The following is a 24,790-nucleotide window of genomic DNA, read 5'->3' as shown; positions in this document are numbered from 1 at the left end:
TAGTTTTTTTTTCTCCATACTTTATTTGATATGGGTTTCCAGTTTTGAACATGTAAATAGCAAATATCATTCGCCATAGTAAAAAACACACTTTAAATATAATACTCGAACATTTTGGAAATAGGACAAAAATCAAAGTAAACAACAGATTCTGGTGTCTGACAGCACTTGATTCATGGCAATATACTGAAGCTGTTTTGCATGGTACATGTTATTCATGTAACCCAACAACAATATTTTATTAATAATAGAATTGTAACATGCAAGAAAAAGGATAAGAATGACCAACCTCTTGTCTTTATTTTATGATCATAACAGGTTAAAGATCTTATAAACATGGTTTAAATAAACTTGTATGCTTAAAGTTAAAATAAAAGTATTACTAATTCAAGATTTATAGTGAGTGTGGGCAGGTAACAGAGCTGACATCATTTTTAATGTTTAACACTACCAGATCCCAGAATCTGAAGTTACATGAGCATTCTCCACCTCAGCCTTGCACACCTGCCTTCCACAGCACTATCACACAGTGTAAGGATACTCATAATGCATCTTTAAGAGGCATATTCCAAGAGAGACACAATGTTCCAACAGTGTAACACAAACAAGAATATACCTATGCCATATGTATAATATTGTTTCCATATTAAAAGCCAATATCAATCTAGGAATCTCTGTAAAGTGAGCGGTGCAAAAAACACACTGTTACAAAAGAAAAGGCACGATAATTCGGCCATTCGGTGCAAGATTAAGGTGAACCAGGAGGAGAAATATATTGACTTCATCAGAGAACCACAATAATATGCAAACAATTGCCTGAGAGTTAAAAATGATCAAAACAAGACAAAATATCCTTTTAGTAACATGCAGTCACGTGTTCAGTCAATAGAGCGACCTGACGGGCAATGCGATGGCGCTCAAAAGTACAAAAACTGTCCAAGAAGGAAGGCTGACATTCTTGTAGCATCCAAGAGCAGAAACTCTCTTTTTACAGAGAACAGCAGTATCTAACATTAAGCAACGTTATTTTAATGGCAGCCCAAGAACATTGCATGCATTGTTATGCCATAGAGTTTGTATAAGCAAGAAGATTAAAAAAAAAAAAAAAGTTGTCACAGGAGTGACTTTTACAATAAATGTTGCCAGAGAGATAAAGTTTCTCAGTTGGTGAACATGCATCATAGGGTTGTATCTAGGTGTTCTGCGTTTTGGGTTAATAAATGGTCACCATTTGAAGTCTTATCTGCAATCCAGAGTTTATCTTAAATAATAAAATCCTAGCTTAAGAAAAACAAAATTAAAGAGAAATGATTAAATATATAAGTACATCTACTATACCCACCAATGGCATGCTAAATATGCAATAACACAGGAAGGTTAAAATAATACATTGGTTATAATATAAATGCCACAAAATAACAGCTTGATAAAACGTACACAAAATTAAAACAAACATGTAAATGATTTTAACAGTCTTAAAAAATATATATTTGGTCAAAATAATACAACTCTTTAAAATGATTATAGGAAGAAAAGTATAAACATGCAATAAATCAGTCGAAATCAATCTTAAAACAACAGTAACTTGTTTGAGTCCATTTTCTGACTGAAAGACAGAATTTAGAATGAAAGACACATTTTAAACAATCTATGGATTGGGCTGGGGCACAGTATTTTAATAAAATTAAAAAAAAAAGAATAGAAAAAAATCAATACATAACTGCCAAGCAAGAACATCTTGATGAAAGCTGTATAATCCACGGTCTTAATTTCAACAATAGCCCCTATTCCGCATTAGTGTGTCCTTTGGGTAAACAGGGTTTGCTCTCTCTGTATTCTCCAGACAAAAATGGCTATTTAAGCTTCTGTTTGCTCTCTTAATGTCAATGGCACATTGGTCATTTGCAGTGAGAGAGCATAGAAACTAAATAAAGGTAAATGAATTGCATTCACTGAGTAGACTGACTTGGTGGTCATACATTAAAAAAGAACAAAAAACTATTCTAGCCTATTGGAATGGAAGGAGAGGGAAAAATCTCTCTCGCTCTCTTTTTTTTTTTGTGTAAGTTCCTAATCCTCACAATCATCTGCTTGGAAAATATAATTGTGTCATTTTTGCCTTGGCCTCAATACAGGCATCAGAGAAGTTTTGGACTGTATTCTAGATGTAAAATATACATGATTTTTGAGTTGAGCTCTTTTTAGATCTGCCATGTTTTTAAATTAATGTATTTTTAAAGCCCCTTTGCTGCCATGTGGCAAACTACTGACAGCTAAATTCTGTAAACAGCATTCTTGAATACACCTCAGAGATGTTACACAGAACAGAGAAAGCAGAAGAGTATGTTTAAATATTTGACCACAGGAATAGTACAATTGATCCCCCTGTTGGCTGTGGAAACAACACCTCCCCATTTTCATTGAGGTTTTAAAAACACAGGCTGATTAAAGACCCTTACATAAGCCCAAAAGCCACATCAAACCACACTATCAAACTGCAAGCTCAACACCAGGGAAAGTACAAGAGATAGAGCAGATGTGTTAGTTGGGGATGGATATTGGCACTCATCTCTAAATCAATGGACTGCTGAAGTGTTGATCCATCACAGGCTGGGCTTACATTGACATCGTATAGGAAAGGGGTTGGGCATTGGTGCAACCATTGGTAGGGGAGACTTTCAGTCATTGCATCCGGAACCAGGGAGTTCATTGGTTAATGTGTGCCAGCGCTCGATTTTCTTGTCCTTGTTTTTGAGACAGTCAAACCAGTGTTTTAGCCTCTCGCCATTGGCATTGATACCTAAAGAAACACCACCTGGAAAAGGAGTAGAAAAAGTAATTTAAAACTGCCAAGAACAACAAAGAGCAGTTGTACCCCATGGGAATGCAGATACTTTAGAACTGCATTCAGTTAATAACACAAAATTAAAGGCACAGATTAAAAAGGAATAGTTCACCCAAAAATGCTAATTTTCACTTCCTTTACTCACCCTCCATCTTTTTTCTGCAGAACACAAACAAAGATCTGTACAATGTTAAGTCCTTGAGGTCCCAACTGTCCAAGCTCCAAAGAGGACAGAAAGGCAGCATAAAGGAAATCCATATGACTTGAGTGGTTTAATCCATGTCTTCGGAGCGATCTGATCGGTTTTGGGTGAGAACAAACCAAAATGTACCTCCTTGCTATCTGCAGTCTCTTTGGCTTGATCATGACACTTCCTCGCTCTTGAGGCTTGAGCAGAGCACGTGCACATATGCTCTGTGCATGCGTCAAGTGCATGGAAGTGTAGTTGAGTTTCAAATTCTGATGCTGTCTTTGTCTTTTTTGGTTCTTGGAAGTTTTGGATCCCATTGAATTGCATGAATAGCAACACATCATACAGCCATGAAAAAATCTTTGCTTTTGTTGTGCAGAAGATATACAAGTTTGAGATGGCAAAACACCTTGTCCTAATCAGATGCAACACGATAAGATTCTAATGACAAGCAATCTCTCTGTCCACCCAATGTCCACTAAAATGATTATAAATAACAATAGAATCAGAAATCGTAACAGTCAGATGTCTGTTTATTGAACGTAAATCAATATCTCACACGGGATACCTCAAATGGACAAATGGTATTTGCGGCAAGCCCCGAGGGGATAAATACACAATCACACACACACACACACACACATGGCAAAGTTAATTTATGAATCCTGTACAAATTCTGTCTGTTACCACTGTTTATGTTCATGCGGTACTCCTGTTGTTATTTCGCCGATCTCCACGTGGTCAGGGAAGTGGAGAGAAAGTCAGAATGAGCTGGTAAGCAGTTTTAAAAACAAAGAAACCCCGAACAGAGCAGAGTCTACAAGCAAAAAGGGAAAGCAACAGAGTCCGTAATAAAACCCGAATCAACACTGGCTTGGCTTTTCAGAGGTGGCGACGCAGAGATGGCTTTTTACTTACTCAACAGGTAAGATATTTTATTGATATGTTTGGGGATGGGGCGTAGTCGTGTGTCTGTTTGCGGGAGAGAGGGAGTAGTGTGGCTCTTCAAACTGGTTGGCATAATTTATAACAGCTGTTTCTTGTTACAGTAATAGCGGGGAGAGACCTCAAAAAGCAGCCAAGACACGGCATGAGATGTTCTAAGAGTTTATTTAGAGTGTCTTTTATCAAGAGTCTGTTTTGAGAGTTTATGTTCAGAGAGTGGGAATTTTTTTCCCCTTTTCTCCAAATTTGGAATGCCCAATTCCCAATGTGCTTTTAAGTCCTCATGGTCGCATAGTGATTCACCTCAGTCCGGGTGGCGGAGGACGAATCCCAGTTGCCTCCACGTCTGAAATCGTCAACCGCGCATCTTATCACATGGCTTGTTGAGCGCGCTGCCACGGAGACTTGTGGAGGCTTCACACCATCCACCGCGGCAACCATGCTCAACTCACCTAGCGCCCCACCGAGAACGAACCACATTATAGCGATCACGAGGAGGTTACCCCATGTGACTCTACCCTCCCTAGCAGCCGGGCCAATTTGGTTGCTTAGGAGACCTGGCTGGAGTCACTCAGCACACCCTGGGATTCAAACTAGCGAACTCCAGGGGTGGTAGCCAGCGTCTTTACCACTGAGCTACCCAGGCCCCCTCCAGAGAGTGTTTTTATTTTGAGTGAAGAGCCTAAGAGTGTGCAGTGTGAGACAGAGAATAAAGTCTTACTTGAACTGCTTCATTGTTTCCCGACTCCTCCTGTGACCGAATGTCCAAACATATCATAATATAGTTTATGTATAACTGTGTGATCACGTACACGTCTGTGTGTGTGTGTAGTGAAATACAATAATTATACTGTAACCGGTGCAGAACTTTTCACTTGCTAGCACACGTGTGTATTTTTCTTTATAATGGCAATAATTTATATAAATAAATCCTTTAGTCCTAGGCTTGCCAAGGACATGTGCGTCTTGAAATTATGTTGACCACTGGTTGGTAACAATGACAATCTATAAATTAGTTACTACCATGGTCTATTTGGCCAGAATAACCTGCAGTTATAAAAAAATTACAATGGTTGACCTTATCAGACTAGCAATCATTATGTCTAATGTTAACAAACAACTTTTGTAACGTCATTTATTTTAAAACATCAATGTTTCCAATAAGTCAAAACAACAGCATAAGATATGGCACTTACCTGCTCAGTTGACATGTTTTCGGATATCCGTCTTTTCCTTTCTTTCGTTATTTATTTGTCTATTCGCTCTAAGATGTCCTGTATCCACGTGTACACCGGTGCCTCGAAGCACATTCATCCGCGCAGAGGAGCAGAGCCGAAGCACAACTTACGTCATTACCAAAACAATGTTCTTCCGCATGCAGTTTTATTTAACTATATAACTGTTTTAACTGGATAATAATTTTTTCATGAAACTAAAGGCCAAAGGGTTTATCACAGTACATTTTTGAAATTACACCACTTCATGTTGCCCAAAAAAATTAAACACGTGCTTTGATCCTGAAGGAAACTGCTGCATCACACATTTCTTTGCCTAATCGCCCATTGTGGATGTCACATTCACTGAATGTAGACCTTTTTTAACAACCAAGTATAATTTCTACATACTATACATGCACAGCTAATCCAAATACAAGGAAAACATTATTAGAGGTAAAAAGTACATTTCTCAGTTGTTTCCAAGTCTTCACAGAATTATTGTTAGATATGATGCATTAATACAAATTTGATGCTGCCAGGGTTTTGACTGAGGTTAATTATATTAACTGTTAATTAACTGTATGCTGGTGAGGCAAGTAGCTTTTTTTGGGTTTGGGTTTTCGAGACCAGGTTGTTGTTTCTCCTGCAAGATCTGGCAACATTTCAGTTGGTATTTCACCCACTCCGTGATGCTGAGTACTGTCATTTTAAAAAGAACATTATTAACCATTCTTTTATTTAGTTCTAACTGGTAACCTTTTGGAAAGGAGGCTGCGGAACTTCTGAACCATAACAAAAAAAAAAAAAAAAAGAAATACAGTTTTTGCTCAGAACGAACCTAAATGAAAACATTTCCTTTTTAGGCCCTGGGTAGGATGAAAAACTCATGGAAAATATACCTTTTATTTTATGTTGTGGCGAAAAGCTTCACCCACTAGAGGCCAAAAGTGCGCAAGAGATGGATGTTATATAAAGAAGGTATGAGAAATCACAAAACATAATATAACCAAATGCTACAATTTACTTAATAATAATATCTCAATAGGTTAAATAACCATAATGTAACTGTTATACATAACTGTAATACAATAATAAATATACAGAACAACCACTTTTAGTGTTTGAATCAGTCATGTCGCTCACTAAACACTGTGTGAAATGTTTATTTTTGCCTTATTTTATTCAGTTGACATGTAGGAGTTGATAACAGTTTGATTAATAATCTCATTCCATATCTGGATAATTGCTGCAATATCATAGAGGATAAATTTCCTCCTATATGATATTGCATTATATTAGTTTTGTACAGTATCTTAACTTTATAGCCAAAATACTTGGACATACATGAATGAGAATAAACCTGAAGTAGGAATGTGTTTCAGTCACATGCACATTATGTAGTTTAGAGACGATTTAGAGACATTTAAAATGTTACAAATGGCTATTTCTATTTAAATAAATGATGAATTCTTAAAATGTTCTGTTTGTCCAAGAATCTTCTTGCAGCAATGCAGGTCTTTGGCATTTAGAAGCTGCTAGTTTAGGACTTGTGAGGAGTCTGTTTCTCAAACTAGAGACTGTGATTTACTTATCTTTTTGTTGTGCATCTGGGCCATCCACTTCCCTCTCTATCCTGGTTAGAGATATTTTTTTTTCAAAACAGTAATGCATGGAATATCCTTCATCTCTCTAAATCAATAGACTTTAGAAGAAAATAGAATTTTTGCCTATTTTTAAAACCAAAATTTTACTTGCAAGTGTAAAGCAACTTATAAGAACTCAATACTTTAGCAAATGGGGAAAAAACCCACTGTACTGTGATTTTCGCATGGCAGCGCAACCATTTTTAATTGTTCTAATAATAAGAAAATGTTCTTGAGTACCAAATTAGCACTTTAGAATGCTTTTGTAAGGAATAGGTGACACAGTACATGTTTGCCATCACGGGTAAAGAAAAAATGGAATAAATACCACTTAAAACAATTATTTCAAACCGTAATAATAATTAGCAATTAATGATTTTGGCAGTATGTTTGATGAATTTAATGCATCCTTGGTGAAAGGAAGCATCAGTTTCTTTCAAGAACAACCATACCAGCCCGCGTAAAAATATTATCCATTCCGTTTATGAGGATATTTTGCCAAAAACCGCATCTTTAGGCAATCTCCCATTCATTCCAATGGGGAGTTCTGCAGAGCTTGTCAGAGCGAGCAATGTATTCAAGGGGGGTGGAGCTTAGCGGAAGGTCAATTATAATTTTTGGGTGAACTATTCCTTTAATGAAAATTACAAATTTTGAAAATAAAAAATGTGGAAAGATACAAATATGGATTTTAATATGATGTATATTATTTTATTAGGTCTTACCAATAAAATCATTGGATTTGCCAATGTCATAGTCCCAAACAGTCACCTCCAGGGTCTTCTTGCTGAGGTCAGCATACTTGATCTCATAGAAAAACTCCTAATACAGCAAGGAAAATGAAAAATAAATAAATAAAAATGGAATAAAATGGATTTAGCACTCAAAAAGAAACACAAGTTACAAAAACTGCAAGTCATCCTTATGTATGAGGTGTGAATCAGAATGAAAGTGCCAAAAAGAACAATATTAGCACTATGCATGGAGAGTGCTGATGTGCTTAGTAGAAAATTATCAGATAAATCTTACTTCATTGAATTCAGGGTTGAGGGTCTTCTTCTTGACTGTTGTCTTGTGCTTTGATTTTTTGTTCTCATCTGGCTTGAGATATCTGAAAAACATTTGTGATATTAAAAGTAAGTTGCATTTAATTGTATCCTTTCACTAAAGGTTAAGATGGCTTCCTAAAACCCATTTTTACAGGAATAATTAATAAATAATTGCATATTAGCATATAAGTGCTTATTAATGGCAGTTCACAAAAAAACTGTGAAGACATTCAACAACAAAAGCAGAATGGTCTTGTTGCAGACTACTAGTTAATATGACTCGCCCACCAGAGGGCAATGCAGCACTTGTATTTGGAATTACATTTTGAACATTTTCAGAAACTGAGCCATGAAAGGATGAACAAGGCTTATTGCAGGACATTGCAAACAACTTTTTCTGTAGGTGCTTCCTAAAACAAGGAACGTTTTATTAGAAAACAGAGAGAGGGATTAAAAGCAACCACGCTTCACTTGTCTGCAGACTTAGTGGTCATTACACTTCTCATTCCGGCTGTAATTCTGCAAGCTCTCTCTAATGAGGGTCCCTTGATCTCTTACAACGACCACTTGGCAAGAAGACCATCTACTGATAAAAAAAAATTCAGGCATTGAGGTCAAACCCTACCCAGCCAAATAATCACAACCGGGTGCCCATGTTATAGAATTTCTTGGGTTATCTAGAAGAGTCATTTATTTTTTATCCATTCAGGAATCAAACTGAATTGATAGAATAACTGAGTGCAAAACATTAATTGATTTGATGATGAATTCAATTGATGATGGAAGTCAAAAATGAGGAGGTCAACATTGGCTTGTTCAAGATATATATATATATATATATAAGTTGTGCTCAAAAGTTTGCACACCCTGGCAGAAATTGTGAAATTTTAGCATTGATTTTGAAAATATGACTGGTCTTTTATTTAAGTTTAGTGATCATATGAAGCCATTTATTATCACATAGTTGTTTGGCTCCTTTTTAAATCATAAGACACTAATTGCAATTTAAAAAGCCACAGGTGTGTGAAATTAACCTTTAATTGCCATTTAAACCTGTGTGTGTTACCTTGTGTGTCTGTAACAAGGCCAAACATTCAAGGGTATGTAAACTTTTGATCAGGGCCATTTGGGTGATTTCTGTTATCATTATGATTTAAAAAGGAGCCAAACAACTATGTGATAATAAATGGCTTCATATGATCACTATCCTTAAATAAAAGACAGTTTTATTTGCATGATCAGTCATATTTTCAAAATCAATGCCAAAATTTCACAATTTCTGCCAGGGTATGCAAACTTTTGAGCACAACTATATATATATATATATATATATATATATATATATATATATATATATATATATATATATAATGACAGCAGACTTACAAAGAAAAACCTATGAAAGGTTCCTTCCCCTTTCTTTGTAACAGTCTCCCTTGAGCTCTTTTGCTAGGGAACGTCATTTGCTTGCTTTAACTATGCCTCAAGACAACCCTGTTATTCAGCTTTTTTTTTATGAACTAAATGAATCTGCAATTTAAAATTGGGGTTCTATATCTATTTTAAATGGATACTGACACTAGCAACATAGTCAGTAAAATTTACTTCACTTCCCAAAAAGGTGAATGTCAATTGATATCTAATTGCATTGAATTGAAATGAACTGCTCCATGCTCAGATAATAATAATACAAAATAAAAAAAAAAAAACCAGAGTGATTTGAAAATAGCAAATTGAGACAAATTACAGACACAAATACATAAGTACATAAAAAGCCTACATGATTAAAAAATAAATACGATTTCTTCTGTTTGTTGTCACCAACAGCAGCGATAAATGAATAATTTAGTATTCAAAGCAATTACAGAGATGGATACAGGCTGTTTAAATTGAACAATGTTTGTACATGCAGAAAACAAAAACATAGTGCTCCACTGCAGTAATCCCTCTATAAATCTTTCAATTCAGCAACCAAGGGAGTTAAGAACTCTAATCCTTCATGCTTCACTGTTATCAAACACATTCTAGTCCTCAAAATAAACATAAGCCTGAAATTCCTATCTTTGATATGGAGAAATTGAAGTGTGTCATAATTCCCATTTGAGTGCACCTTTAAGTGTTGACATAACAAATGATGTGAATGCTAGCACTTAATAAATGAATAAATGGGTGTGGTTTTTCCTCACAAACATACATGTGTACATATAGACTAGTCATTTAGCAAACACTTTTATTCAAATTTTATTTATCTGGACAATCCTACTGGATTAATGGTTAAGACACTGGCTTGGATTAGTGCTGATTCATTCAATACGCTGTCAATCAATCAATGCAACAATGCTCATCTCTCATGCTCTCGTCCTCGCAGTGGGTCTTCGCAGATTGGGATGAACTGATGTGGAGAAGTGGAGAAACTATTTGCACAGTAAACAACTAACCGACACAGACAACAATGCTTTTGGTCACGTCCAAATCAAAATGAACATGAAATGAATGAAACATGAAATGGTGTGCTAGTGAGCCACTGGAGCAATTGCTCTTACATGTGGCAGCTCGTGCCATCATGAAACCTGCAGTGTTTACAAAGGAGTAGATGACAAATTATCCAATATAAAATGACTATAAAAATAATAGGCGAACAGATAAAATTGATATAACTGCACGATTGACTGGTCACCTGTCCAGGGTGTTTGTTTCCCTGCCTTTGGCCCGAGACAAGCAAATATAGAAAATGGATGGATGTATTCTTATAGGTATTGTTTTTGAAGCAATGTAAAAATAATACTTATAATACAATGCATAAACTGAATGAGTCTTTGATTTGACTTGATTTAATAAATAGTGTTAATTGAACATACAAAAATAATAATTAAAAAAAGGAAGTATTTCATGCTTATTTACAGTGAAAGTTAAAAGGTGCTTCGTATGCCTTCTATTACAGAAATCTGAAATATGGCAGTTAACACATATATAAAACTATAGTTCATTTTGTTTGGGCATATACAGTATGTACATAACTTATACAATTGAGATGATAATAAACTATGATTTAAGGAAAATATGTTACATATATGAGAACAGCCATTTTTAATATTTTGAAATGTCTGTTATGTGCAAGTATGTGACATTTTTATATCATATATTGTTATGTAGGCCTACTTTTTTATATCATATGTTGTGTTCAGTCAGATTTCAGATTTGTATGGGTTTAACCTGAAAGCTATGTATATAGGATTTATATAGGAATAGGATTTTACATTGGAAAAAACGAGATGGCACTCTGCCTCCTCATATCAAAAGTCCACCACACACCTCTGATTTTGCGTTGAGCAAAAATCTGTTGTTATGCCAGTGTGAATTTAGCATATAGAGCACTGAAAAGAAAAACTGAAAATCAATGAGAGACAGAGGGAGTGCTAGGTATGTCTTACGTTTTGACATAGGGGTCAGAGAAACCATTGGCATCCATGGCAGCGAGATGGGCACAGCGGATGATGCCCACCACTAAGCCAGACTTCTGAGAGCTATACTTCAGAGAGATCATGATGCGCCCTCGCTCCTCCAGAGACTTGTCATCTGTCTTGTCGATCTGCGCAAACACAGAAATAGGAAACACTTTTTTCATTCCAACTTCTAAGAAATAAAAAGGAGGCCATTGCAGGCTGTATATTATTTAAGTACAAACTTAAAGGTATAGTTCCCAGATGTGTATGACATTCTTTCTTCTGCAGAACACTTAGAAGAACATTTCAGCTCTGTTGGTCCATACAAGGCAAGTGAATGGGTGCCAAAATTTGGATGCTCCAAAAAGCACATTAAGGCATCATAAAAGTAATCCATATGACTCCAGTGTTTTAATCCATATCTTCAGAAGTGATATGATAGGTGTTGGTGAGAAACAGATCATTTTTACAGATTAAGTTCAGCAGAAGAAAGAAAATCATACACATCTGGGATGGCATAAGGGTGAGTAAATGAGAGATTTTTCATTTTTGGGTGAACTATTCCTCTAATAACCACAGAACAAAGAGTTCAATGTTGTAATTCTATGAATCTGGTTGCAAACTTCATTTGAGGAGCATTATCAATTAATTATCAGTTATAAATGGGTTATGAACCCATAAATGAGTAGAAATTTCTACGAAACACGAGCCTACATAATTTATTCATGGAATAAATCAGTTTTATGCAGCACTTTATCTTCTTTGCAATGTTTAGCTTTTGTCTGGACATTTATGTGGCAGAACAGAAACAGAGCTGAAATCATCCCAACCGTTGAGTGTGAGGTCTAAATCTACTCTCTTCCTCTCTGAACTCTGTAGAGCCACCAAAGCCGTCAAGCATGAAGTTAATTAGCTGTGGAGGAGGCGTCTCTGCTCATCCCCCACACACTGCTGTCTCATTTCCGTCCCCACTGGAGATTACACAAACACACTCATGTACACATTACAGAGTCTTCTCACACAAGAAACACCATTCTTACTGTTTGCCAGCTGGTGGAGTCATACTTAGGGTTAAGAGCAGATCCCAAGTCAGTCTTTGTGTTGAACTTTTGTAACCTCTACCTGCAATGTAGGTCTGAGAGCAGATCTCCAATCAGTCTGTGTGCTGAACCTTTGTAAGTGCCTCACTGTAACCTCGATTTTTGCTTTTTTTAAAGATAAGGAGGGATGATTCAAAATTAATTTTTGTGGCAATCAATATATGCCATAAATGCTGTCGATTGAGCTTAACTTGAATTGAACCTGGAATATTCCTTTAAGAAATGATGTCTCTGAATTTTAGGGTTGTAGCATGCTGTGGCTTTTTCTTCCTCAGTGGTAAACTTACCTTCCTGTCAAATAAAATTTTTATAACAGTTCCAGTCATCAAATCAAGTGGCATCTCAAGAGTGCCGATATTTAGTATAACAGCACTGGGGCACTCCACTATTTGTATCATTTCTCTTATCTGTGTTCGTGTCTTTCCGCAAATACAGCGGTGGGGATTTTGATCGTTCATTTAATTAATTTTTTTTCCGAAATAAATGGAAGTGAACGAGAACAATTTGTTTAATTAAAAGAATCATTCAAAACACAGATTCGATCACAGATAGTTTGAAACTCAGAGTGAGAGCAGTGCTGAGAGCGCAGGGCTCCAGACTGTGGCTAAAATGGTCGCAAATGCAACAAAAAGTGAATATTTGTGACAATAATTTAAAATTAGTTGCCACTGGCGACAGTAGGGAACACTTTGTGTACGTTTATATATGGTTTAGCCAGATATCATCTTATGAGTTACTGAATTACAACTTTAGATGCGTGCCAGTGTGTCGTGCCGTTTTTTATTTTTTCTGTTAAAATTTGCTTGCTGCACGCAACAACAAACACAACACAATCCATGATGTCTGATTCACAAACAAATGACTCTTTTGAATCAGGTGCTCTTCATCAGCCGAACTCAGGTAAGCAGTTTGAATCAGAGCCACATTCTCAGCAAATCACACAGTGAGTCAGCTGTCAGCGAGTTCACAACTAATTACCTCACTGAACCGCAAGTCAGCTTTTCAGTTCTGTCCGATTTGAACTGAGAACCGTTACTGTGATGTGTACTTTAGGTTTGTTAGATTTGACATCAGTCAAATCACTGATTAACTGTTCATATGACAACATGTAATTTAAGATACATATTCACAATTTAGTTTTGTTAAAATTAAATAATAAATGGTGTTCTAAAACATTCCAATATGTTACATAAACATTACTGATTATCACTGAGCATTATGAGTGTAACAACTCGGAGAAATAATATAACCTTTATTGATGGATGAGGTCATGCTGATTTTGACTGACGGTGTCGCTAGAGACAAGAAAGAAAAAAATCTGATTTAATAATACCAGATTATCGGAATACTGGACATTTATAGCTTGCGATCGCTCATGATCTACTGTTGATGAATTACTGCACATTTTGTTTTATGAAAATGTTCAGTTTATAGTGTTTATATTGTAGTACATTGTAAATGACTGCAAGAGTGCATATTTTGGCCCCGTCCCAATACCCCCACTTGCGGTTTTGGTCTTGCCTACTTACCCATTTGTCTTACATATTTCTGGTGTTTGGCCACAGTGTGGAAGTAGACGTGAAGACTGCGGGTGTGTGTATGACTTTTGATTGCACATTTGGACACTCACAGACTTAATGATGTTGGTCCCGGTTGTGACAGCTGTTTTTGTAGTTGCATTCAAAAGACTGATTGTTATTGGTACCGGTGACTGTTATAGCCTACTTAAAATAATAAATAACTGAATAGTTTACCCATCTTTTCATTTATTATTACACTACTGGTTGTTAGAATTGTATTGTGTAATAGAAAATATGTAACTACATTTTTCATCATGTTTTATTGTGTGAAATTAATTGTAAACGTTAACTCATTTTGATTTTTAATACTTTGGACATTAAAATGTTTAACTGTAAAATTTTGTCACCCATAATTGCTGTGAAATATTAAATATAAGCCATTTCTTTTTACTTTGTTTCTCAATACACTGCATAAAACTTAATTTAAACAACTTTATTCTATAAACCTGTGTGATGCATTAATAGCTATTACTACAAACCATTTAAATTAAATGCTTTAGCTTGTCATTTATATAAGTCTAAAACTACTTTACACAACTTATCAGTATGTGGTTTCATACAACAAATAAAAAGCATTAAAACACATACTTCAAATACATAAAGATGAGAAAGAAACTGTGGAAGTAGTTAATAATTTCTTTATTTTAAAACAACATTTAGTAAACTATCGTATGCTGATAAATTACCAAGATCACCAGCAGTATTAGGCAAGAACAAACAAAATAAAGTGATTATTGGGCGAAAAGGATAATAAAGAGCTATATAAATATACATAATGTATATTTAGTAATTATGATGCTGCTGTTAAGTCATCTCAACCAGGGCTGCATTTCCTAAAAGCATTGCAAGCTTAAGTAGATCGTAGAAACCATTGGTGCCTGTGGTCTCTATGATCAACTTAAGCTTACAATGCAGCCCAGTTGTGAATGTTATATTGCGCTTTTATGTTGAATATATTCATATATACAAAAATAAATATATGCTACACTTACGTTTTACTATCTGATTATAATAAATAACTTATACTGAACTTGGTGAAAATATGCTGATCGCTCGGGTAGGTGGGGTGTGGGCTCCTGAACATGATGAACTCTGGGATACACTTAGCCTGAAAGACCGCTCCGAAGCGGTATTCATGCTAGTGTGGATTTAGTGTGGACTGAGCTTTGGCATGTTTTAAACATGGGACAGTCTTGAACACCTCCTCGGTATCAAGACCACAAGTGTGGGTATTGGGACAGGGCCTTTGTTTCCCTTTTCTGTTTGGAGAGCACCTGTGAGCATAGACATTTCAAAATAAGACTATCCTGTATTTTACAGGCTTGTTTAAGTCCCTGTTATGTACCAAATCTTTTTTTCTTTTCTTTCTGGTTATTATTGGGATTTTGGAAGCACAATAAACTGTACCTGGGATTGAATCCAGTTTGGACTCTTGTAGCCACTGTGTCTGGGCCGCCCAGTCACAGAAAGAAAGATAATTTTTAAATCTTTGAATACTGTACTGTATATACTATATATATACTGAATATATAATAGGGCTGCACGATTAATGTTAAAATGATAATCACGATTATTAATCACGATTATTCTTCCCTTTGAGGTTTTTTTATTTTTTTTTAATACAGGGCTGCACGATTTGGACAAAATAAATAAATAAATACTGTTGCCGCTGCTTTGATATCAATTATAAAAGAAAAAACTAAATAAATACAATTACATTAAACAGCAGCTCTCATGTTGAACAAGGTGTTACTACAAACAAGTAAATAATTAATTTTGACCAAAATTAAGTCATGTTTTGCCCATGCTTTACTTCCAATATCAGAGTTACTCTGTAAGGTTTTCATAATTAAGACCTCTTTAAAAAAAAGAATCATTTGTTATTATTATTATAGAAATAAACAATAGTAATATATTTTGGTAATAATTTAGCAGGCGGCAATGCTGTATGGTCTCAAGCCTTTATTTTAAAAAACTGAAGGAAGTGTTCATCTTTGTGTTGTTTCTGTTGTCAACAGTGGCTCTGGTGCTCCTTCCAAACATGGTGAAATGCTCTCATCTCCTCCTCGGTCCACAAAACCCTGGTGCCATGGGTTTGCTTTAGATTTTTTAGACACTTGTAATGGCCAAGCATAATTGAAATTACGCAAATGTGCAATTTAAGTAAATCTGGAGTGCTTTAAATATAAGCGCTGCGCGTGAATCGAACCAAATGAGAGCACAAGATGGAATTCATGTCTATCAAGCATAGAACCGCTCTGAGACCATTATAACACCGTGCTGCATCCGCATGTTTGGGCAGCTGACTTGCATGGCTAATCAGTTAATGGCTTAATGAATGGAACTCTTAAGGAAACTGGTCTCAGAACAGTTTGAAAGGCACCTGATTTTCATCCTACCTCCGTATACAGTATTCCATATAAGGCAGTATTTTCCAGCTTTCTGACGTGAGCCTTGTGTAATCAATCAAAGCGGAGCACATATGAGACATACTATGCATTCCGAATGGGATAAATCACCCTCCGAAGGGCACTCCATCTTGTACATACTGAACATCCCATACATGTGTTCTTATAATAGCCATATAGTTATGGGCCAGCATACTTCTTGAATATATGCCTCATCAGATGCGGACCATAATGGGGCAGATGATTATATAGAATTTACTCCCAATTTAAATCCATCCTTTCTAACCAGGCTGCCAAAGGGCACTTTGAAGGAAGAACAATCATGAAAGTCATGCTGTAAGATCGCTTCAAACTGAGTTTTCAACATAAATGACTTAAAAAGTGAGTTACAAATGACCCTTATTTTTGAGTCCATCACCTTTTAGCCCTTCAGAGCTCTCACAGTGTATGGTAAAGTCTTCGAAGGGAATAGGGCATAGGGACGATCACTTCTGAATAGAACACACCCACACGCTACTCAAAAACTTCTACTGCTCCATATTTAAGTGCATGCTCGAAAGTGAAACAGTGATTGGTCAGTGGTGAAATTCTGAAGAGAGCATGAGGGGTCAGTTGAGTTGAAAATACACTTCAAAAGAGCTTGTGATTTGGTCTGTCATCCGTAGACAGCCTATAATGAAAATTAACAACAATTTGCAACTTTACCTGGCTGACAATTTCTGTTTGCTAGCTCAGTAATATAGCAGACGTTTATGCTCATTTAACCGTGAGAGACAGAAAACGTTATCACGGTTAAAATACAATTAACTGCGCAGTCCTAATATACTGTATATAAACTATCACCTGATTAACTGGTTATCAGCTGTCTTTCTTGTCTTCTGCTTTCTATCTTCTTAACAACCATCTAAATCAAGCAATCTTGTAATTTGGCAACTAAACTAAATGTTTCAGTTTAGGAGCCAATGGCTCCATTGTTTTTGCCTACGGCCAGATCACAGTCGTTGCTTGTGCAATATTGCTTAATTACATTTAAATAATATTCTTCATTGAATGGCAGATTTTTTTAAACAAATGATATAGCTCCTCACATTACACATTTCCATGCTGGTTTAGGCTGATTAGTGCTGGTCTAGCTGGTGGACAAGCATAGCAATGCTAATCACCAGCAGATCTTAGCTAGTGAAGCTGCTCGATGAGCACAATCTTTCTGGTGAAGCAGGTTAAAAAAGCCGGTCTAGCTGGTGACTTTGTCAACAGGGTTAGAACCTAGCTTTGGCTCCACTACCAGCAGCAGTGATTTTAAATATCTTAAAATATGCAACCAGTACTGACCTCTGCCTTTTAAGCAAAATATATTGATAAAAAGATACCACGTAAGCAAAAAAGATACATAAGATCAGCCCCCAACCCAATACTTGTCCATCCTGCCAGGCTACGGAGCACTTTGACACTTCAACCTTGCACTAAAATCTACATCTACCACCATCAAATAACCCGGACAAGGCCACAATGGAGTGTATTGAATTGCTTTCCTCAACATTTTTCCCTTTTTCCTGCTTATAAAGCAGTGGTTTGTGCTGAGGCTAGCATAGCTTTGTGCCCTAAAGCACGGTTCTAGGAAAGACTAGCTGCTGAGCTAGGTTTTAGATCTTAGATATAACATTTTGGGACCATGTACCCTCATACATTCAGATGGTTGTCTAGTTGCCAGCGAAAATATAACAAAAATGCCTTCCCGCACAGTAATGCTTGAGGATGTGGCAGGCTTTGAATTGGGTAGCTTTTTAGTTAAACGCTAAAAGCAGCAATTCAATTGTTGCGCCTTAATGTTTATGCATGAATGATTCATAGTTTCTTTTGGCAGTGAGCAGTCTTCAGCTTTACGCAGTTGTTTTGTATTGCTGGTTTTTGTTAATGCTGTAATGTTCGTCTCAGATGGTTGATGGACGTGAGGATGCTGTTCCTATGATAATGTAATTCTAATTGGTACTGTATGTTAATTCTAATCAGAGTTATTTGCAGTTCATTTGGATGTGCTAATCAATTTGATATCTGAATATCTGTACCTAGCTTTCAAACTTCCCTCAATTTCCCCATCACTCACAGGCAATGATACTGATGATTATTACAAATGAGCTTCTAACATCTTCAAACGACTTGGTTTTCTAGATATTAACTCTAAATTACTGTTACTCACAGGAAGCTGCTTTTCCAAACAGTTGCTGAAGTTCTTTGTCTGGTTGGGTTTGAGCTTCTTCAGGGGAATTCGAGTTTCTCCAATGAATTCGTTGTGGCGGAATTTGTCCTCGTCACACACTGAAATCCTACAAGAAAACAAAAGATTGACAACAGAGACAGATAAGGCATACACTTGACACGATAAAGGAACTACACAGCTGTTTAAAACTAGACAGGAACTCGCTCTGAGGTTAAGTTTTTAAAGGCTAATGTTTCACAACTATGGGAACCTAAACACCCCAAAATAAGGTTGAATCTGTCAAGGCTGATTTAACAGCACAGCATGGTCAAGTTATTTGCACAGACCAATAAAAAGCACACCGTTGCCCAATGGACAGCGCGTAGCTGGGTTGTGTACTTGTGCCACCCAATATTTTCAAAGTGTGCAGTGTAGACCAAAAATACCTCCGCTGCGTGACCCATTGGTTAGCACGGTCCAAGCCAGTTTTAACTGCGCAATGCTGATTAAAGAGAACTGTGCTATGGTCAGAGCTGCGTGGTTGAAGCTAACTTGCATCGAGCTAAACACTGGGTGGTGCAAGTAAACAACCCAGCTTTGCGCTGTCCAGTCCGCTGTACAGTGCTGTTCATTGGCTTGCACAGATAACTTGTTTGCGCTGTTCAATCAAGTTCAGTGCAGTTTCATTCTTCTTTTAGGGTGTTTCACTCTCATTATAACTATGTTAATCTGATTACAATCTTTCAGATCTGTCCAAAAAATTAAACAAATTTTAATCCTGGTCTATGTTCATTCAGGGAAAAAGGAAGAGTAGGTCCAAATCCAGTCAAATTATGCATTCATTGCAAACACTGCATGACTGCAACTCACCTCCTATGACCATGAAATGCACCATATATTCAGTACGCAGAGTTTATACCAAAAATGCAGAACCTCCATGGAAGGAAGAGTCATTTCATGTTATCTTTTCACATTAAATGTTAATTTGCATAGAGCTTGCTCACTGTGAAATGAGTTTTCTGTGCTATTTGCAGTATCGGTAAGAACCACTTGATATGTGGGGGTAGGAACAAAGGTGTTGCTTCTTTTAGTTTTGTACATGTCAATAATAACATTTGGCTGGAAACAGTTGAGTAATTCACACAGAAATAAGAACTCACTGGTGATGTCTCATTTACCGCAAGAACACAAGGCCAAAAGAACATCATTTCCATTCCATATTTAAGATTATATTGAATTGCGTGCCGAGTAACTCCAGCCAGGTCTCCTAAGCAACCAAATTGGTGCAGTTGCTAGGGAGGGTAGAGTCACATGGGGTAATCTCCTCGTGGTCGCTATAATGTGGTTCTCGCTCTCAGTGGGGCGTGTGGTGGGTTGTGCATGGATGCTGCGGAGAATAGCGTGAAGCCTCCACATGCGCTATGTCTCCGTGGTAACGCGCTCAACAAGCCACGTGATGAAATGCACAGACTGACGGTCTCAGACGGTCTCAGACGCGGAGGCAACTGAGATTCATCCTCCGCCACCCGGATTGAGGCGAGTCACTACGCTATCACGAGGACCTAGAGCGCATTGGAAATTGGACTAGGACTGGACTAATCCTCATGTTTTACACCTTATAAAATGACTAATTCTCTCAATTCTGTCTCAACCAATGAACCTGATATCTAAAAAAAAAAAAAAAAGCGAGAACAAAAATGCAAGCCTGTGGGGCACTTCTGGTGTATAGTCACTATATCTCAGAACTGTAGTCTATAATACTGTAGTTTATGGTCAACATATATTTTTTACCAGATTAATTAATAGAAAAATAGCCCTATCAAAACATTTAACAATTAAATATCTCAAATAGACAGATGCATACAGTGTTGAATAAATATGTGTGTTACACATCGGCATCAGTCTTTCCTTGCTGAAAGTGCAGACATTGTTGTCGATAAGGCGAGGGAATTCACACACAGAATGCCTCCTCATCCACATAATTTTCATTTGTTACCTCTCCACAGCATTATGGAAACATTGGATTCATGTATGGTTGTTCTGTTGCCATCGTAGGTTTAGTCGTGTATTTTTAACCTCCCATCATGATTGATTGCTAAACTCATGTATGTACATGTTTGTGTAGTCTAGCTCAGCAGCTCAGCTCTCCAAAGACTTCAGCGATGTTCAGTATCAGCTAAACAGGCAGTCACAATTTTTCTCCTACTGTTCACTCGCAGATTGATAAAGGTCTTGTATAAGACACGGGCAGCAACATGGCTGCTCAGGCATGTCCAAAAGGTCTGATTATTACATTTTCCCCTTTTCCCCTCAATGTCAATGTGGATAGGAGGATTGTTTGCCAAAATAACCATGTATGCTGGATTACTCTTCATGCCATTTCTCGAACTGTGTGTGTTTGCCATTTTGTTTTGATTTTGGCTGATTACTGCGGTGTGTATGTTTAATGCCAACTGTCCTCTTGAATGAATGTGCCAATGCTAAATGGACAAATCTATGCTAGACCGTCAATCAGGGATTTCTTATACATGCTATTCTCTGCAATCACAGCATACTGTGTTTGCCCATGTGAGATGGATATGCTTGTGCACTGATTCAAATTTGGTGAGGAATGTGGGGTAGAAAAGTCCAGATTGGTCTTTGATTTAAAGCAATGGTCTTCACTTAAATCTTAAATTGATATGTTAATATTGGTGAGTAAACATTGTATGAATCATAGCTTGTTGCATTCCCACATTCATTTATCAAATAATTAGACTGTGTTAGAGAGCTAAAGATCCCAACTAAAAATATTAGTAGGCAGTAAAATTTGTGCATTTAGGTAGACAGCCAGGGTTTAAATATGTAAAATGTATTAGAAATGTAGATCATAATTCTAACTGAATGCTGGGAGGAAAATTAATTAACGATGCATAATTTCGTCCAAGAGACAGACTTATGATATGAGATCAGAAGAGAAGAGAGTTCCTGCTGTTAAATAAGATTTTCTAATGGCTTTGTTTTAGTTCTCTTTGATTTAATATGCCAAGAGAATCCCATGAAGTTATAAAAACAGAAAAATAAAGAGGTGAAGCACAGCCAACTATGTACATCTAATTGTCCATAAACATAAAAAAAAACATGTTTGCAAATGCCGATTTAGTATTCTTAAATTGCAAGTATAAATTAAAAGGCTTTCAGATGTAAAGGCATGATAGGTGAGGCACTTGTGTGGATAATTTGGCTTTGAATAGAGCTGTCACTGTTGACGGTGGCAATGAGGGTATGCCTTTTCAGATAACGAATCACATAGTTTTCATAGTCACAGTAGGAGTTAGGCACCGCCTGCCATTAAAACACCACTTTGATGTTCATCTGTGGCATGCAAGTCTGGTGAATAATGAGAATGAACGAATGCTAAAATGAGATAAAACCACAGAGCTGTGTGGAAATGCATTGTGTAGAAGTGTAAAAGACTGAAGCACGACATCATGTACATGTCTATTTCCAACAGACATTCCTGACATTGTCATGATTTTCATACTCTGAAGGGGTGCATTGGTAGGTCTCTTTCCCTGAATTTGTTAAGATATCCATAATGTTTCCAAGGCTGATATGATTGTTTGAAGCTTGTGATTTTGAGTAATCATAAAAATTGTATAATGATGCTTTAAAGGTGAAGGTCATAATTTATGCATGACTTGCATTACCAAACGGAACTGAAAAAATAATGACAGGTTCTTGGACAAAAAAAACATACAGTCTCACCCCAAACTCATGCTACTGGTTGAGTCAATGTTGCTGTGTCGTGTTGGTCATGGTTCTCAAATAAAGCAATGTTTTGACAGAGCCAAATTGGCATAAGCTGTGTCCCAAACTGCTGCTTCCAGGCCATTTTTTTTTAGCACAAGTAGAGCAGGTAGAATGTTCACACTGAAAATTTAAAAATAAAATAAAAAAAGAGTACTATGAACACTGGGATGATGTACTTCTTAAATTGAACACTACATTGTTGAGTGCATAGTGCACCATTTGTGACATAGCTTTACTTATAGTTGTTTCTGCATATAAAGCTGGATGGGAGGAAGCATTTTAACATAAAAAAAAATAAAATAAAATACACACATCAATGCTATAATCTGATAGGATGAAACTCTATGAAATTGACTGATGTGGCAGCCAAGCTGTATACTGGGTGGTTGGTAAAATATACCAACATACTGTAAATATCCACTCTAAATCCATAGAGCACACAAAGTTATAACTCAGCTGAAATCAAATGGTGGTTCACAGTTAAGATCAATGTATAAACAAGGTGTCAAAATTTGCAGTTAATCAACTGTACTCTTCATTGACTGAGTATTGCATTTACTGCTACTATGTTTTAACTTGACTCCCTATATTCCCTAACTCACTGCTTTATATTAAAAAATATTTCAGTTAAGAGTACAAACATACAGTATTTAGTAGTTTGCCAGCTGCCACGCTAAATATCCACACAGTGAATTATTCTCAATGATTCGAATACTTTTAGCATGGCAGCTTATTATGACATAACAATGTGCCTTTTTAGAGTTTATCCAGAAACAGGGATAAAGGGTTCTTCTGCATCAGGATAGAGGCCAGCTCTTCAGCCTTTACTGGTTATGTTTACATGGCTTGAACTGAATTAATTCAATGTACAAGCTCTGTTTATTTCTTTACTAACCAATATTTAAAATCAATAAATGTCAAACCAGAGCAATTTTTGAATTAGTCTGAAGCACAAAATGCTGGATCCTGCCAGTCTCATTTAGTGTTTATGTTCAGTGGTTCCCAATCCTGTTCCTGGAGGACCCCCCAACACCACACATTTTGGATATATCCCAAATCAAACACACCTGATTCAACTCATCAGCTCATTAGTGGTGAAAAAGAGAGTTATACAAAATATGCAGTGTTGGGGGGCCTCCAGGAACAGGGTTGGGAACCACTTTTAATTGAAAGAGAGGATGTAACTTCCTGTGTCTTTTTTGTTCAACTCTTTCATTTGTAGCTTGAACTAGCTTCCCTTCAGACTGATCAAGAGCAAACAAGACCAAGCCAGAATAAGACAACTATTTTACCTCTGGGATGTAGTCACAGACTGACAGAGATTTACTAGACAGCTTTTATTGAGGAAATTGAAGGCGCAATAAAGTGCCAGAATGCTGCATGAGAAAATAATGAAAATGCAGTTTTTATAAAAGCTAGAGGTGAGAGGCTAAATATGCCAGTGTTTTGAATTTCTTTACGTGAAGGACAAGAGAGTGGTCCCTGAAGGAAAGGCCTATGAGGGAGACTTCTGGTTTCCATGGAAACTGACAAAGACAGCCCTAAAGAAAAGCAATGGTGAATCATCAGGTGGGTCCTCCCTGATGCACATGTCTGCAGACACATAGACACTCTTTGCTCTCTTGCCTTTACATTGGTCATCTTTACCTCACCCCAGAACAGAAAACATAGGCCCTGTTTTCAAATGGTATGAAGATCTGTCTCGGGTGACCAGATTACAAGTGGTCAGGCGAGACACATCACCATTTACACCTGGTAGTAATATTCATTTATAATGTTTCCTACCAACATAACTATTCAAATTTGAAGTACCATGTTTTGCGTGTCGCAGTCAGCAGGAAGCTGTCAGCACAACTCCGGCTGTACAGGCAACAAACCACACTTTCCGAGAGAAGGCAGCACAAAATGATTAATGGAACCTCACACAGCAGGATACGCTTTGTACTCAAAGAAGGCTGGACAAAGAACAATTCTGTGGCTGTGGACTGTAGGTCAGTGAAGGGCTTCTGGTCAATTATATGGAAATAAAATATGAAAATAGCCTTAATGACTACAGACATCACTTACTAAGTCAGTAAGTCAGAAAAAAAAAAAATGGTGCATCATTTCTCCCAATGAGTTATTTTAGTTGAATAGCTGTATTAAATGAGCTTCAGATATGTGTGCTTCATATCTGTGTTACTGTACAATATATTGATATCAGGCACACTGAAGAAATTCTGTGTTGCTCTTGTGCATGTACTGTACCGCAGTGTTGTAATCAAGTCACTAGATCTCGATTCTGAGTCGAGTCCGAGTCCTCACTGCTCAAGTCTGAGTACAAGTCAACAATATTGTGTCCAAGTCAAGGCACTAATAACTGCATACAAGTCCGAGATACG

At 36.8% G+C, this 24,790-nt stretch overlaps 1 protein-coding gene across 5 annotated transcripts in view; it reads right to left on the bottom strand.

Annotated features, from left to right (window-relative positions):
- Positions 1 to 2: 2 nt before the first annotated feature.
- doc2b (double C2-like domains, beta) overlaps positions 3 to 24,790 on the bottom strand; it is a 277,442-nt gene continuing 252,654 nt past the window's right edge. For all 5 annotated transcript variants that reach the window (XM_051696116.1, XM_051696118.1, XM_051696115.1 and 2 more), the window contains 5 exons: positions 18,618 to 18,744; positions 11,321 to 11,478; positions 7,870 to 7,951; positions 7,566 to 7,662; positions 3 to 2,815 (listed from right to left, as the gene is read on the bottom strand). In XM_051696116.1, the coding sequence (XP_051552076.1) occupies positions 2,679 to 2,815; positions 7,566 to 7,662; positions 7,870 to 7,951; positions 11,321 to 11,478; positions 18,618 to 18,744 (601 nt within the window). In that variant the 3' untranslated portion in view covers positions 3 to 2,678. The remainder of the gene's footprint in view (positions 2,816 to 7,565; positions 7,663 to 7,869; positions 7,952 to 11,320; positions 11,479 to 18,617; positions 18,745 to 24,790) is intronic.

This window comes from Myxocyprinus asiaticus, chromosome 4 (assembly GCF_019703515.2).
Source record: "Myxocyprinus asiaticus isolate MX2 ecotype Aquarium Trade chromosome 4, UBuf_Myxa_2, whole genome shotgun sequence".
In the NCBI taxonomy this organism is placed as follows: Eukaryota; Metazoa; Chordata; class Actinopteri; order Cypriniformes; family Catostomidae; genus Myxocyprinus; species Myxocyprinus asiaticus.
The sequence above is the reverse complement of the archived record's forward strand: the minus strand, read 5'-3'. Positions and strand labels throughout refer to the sequence as shown.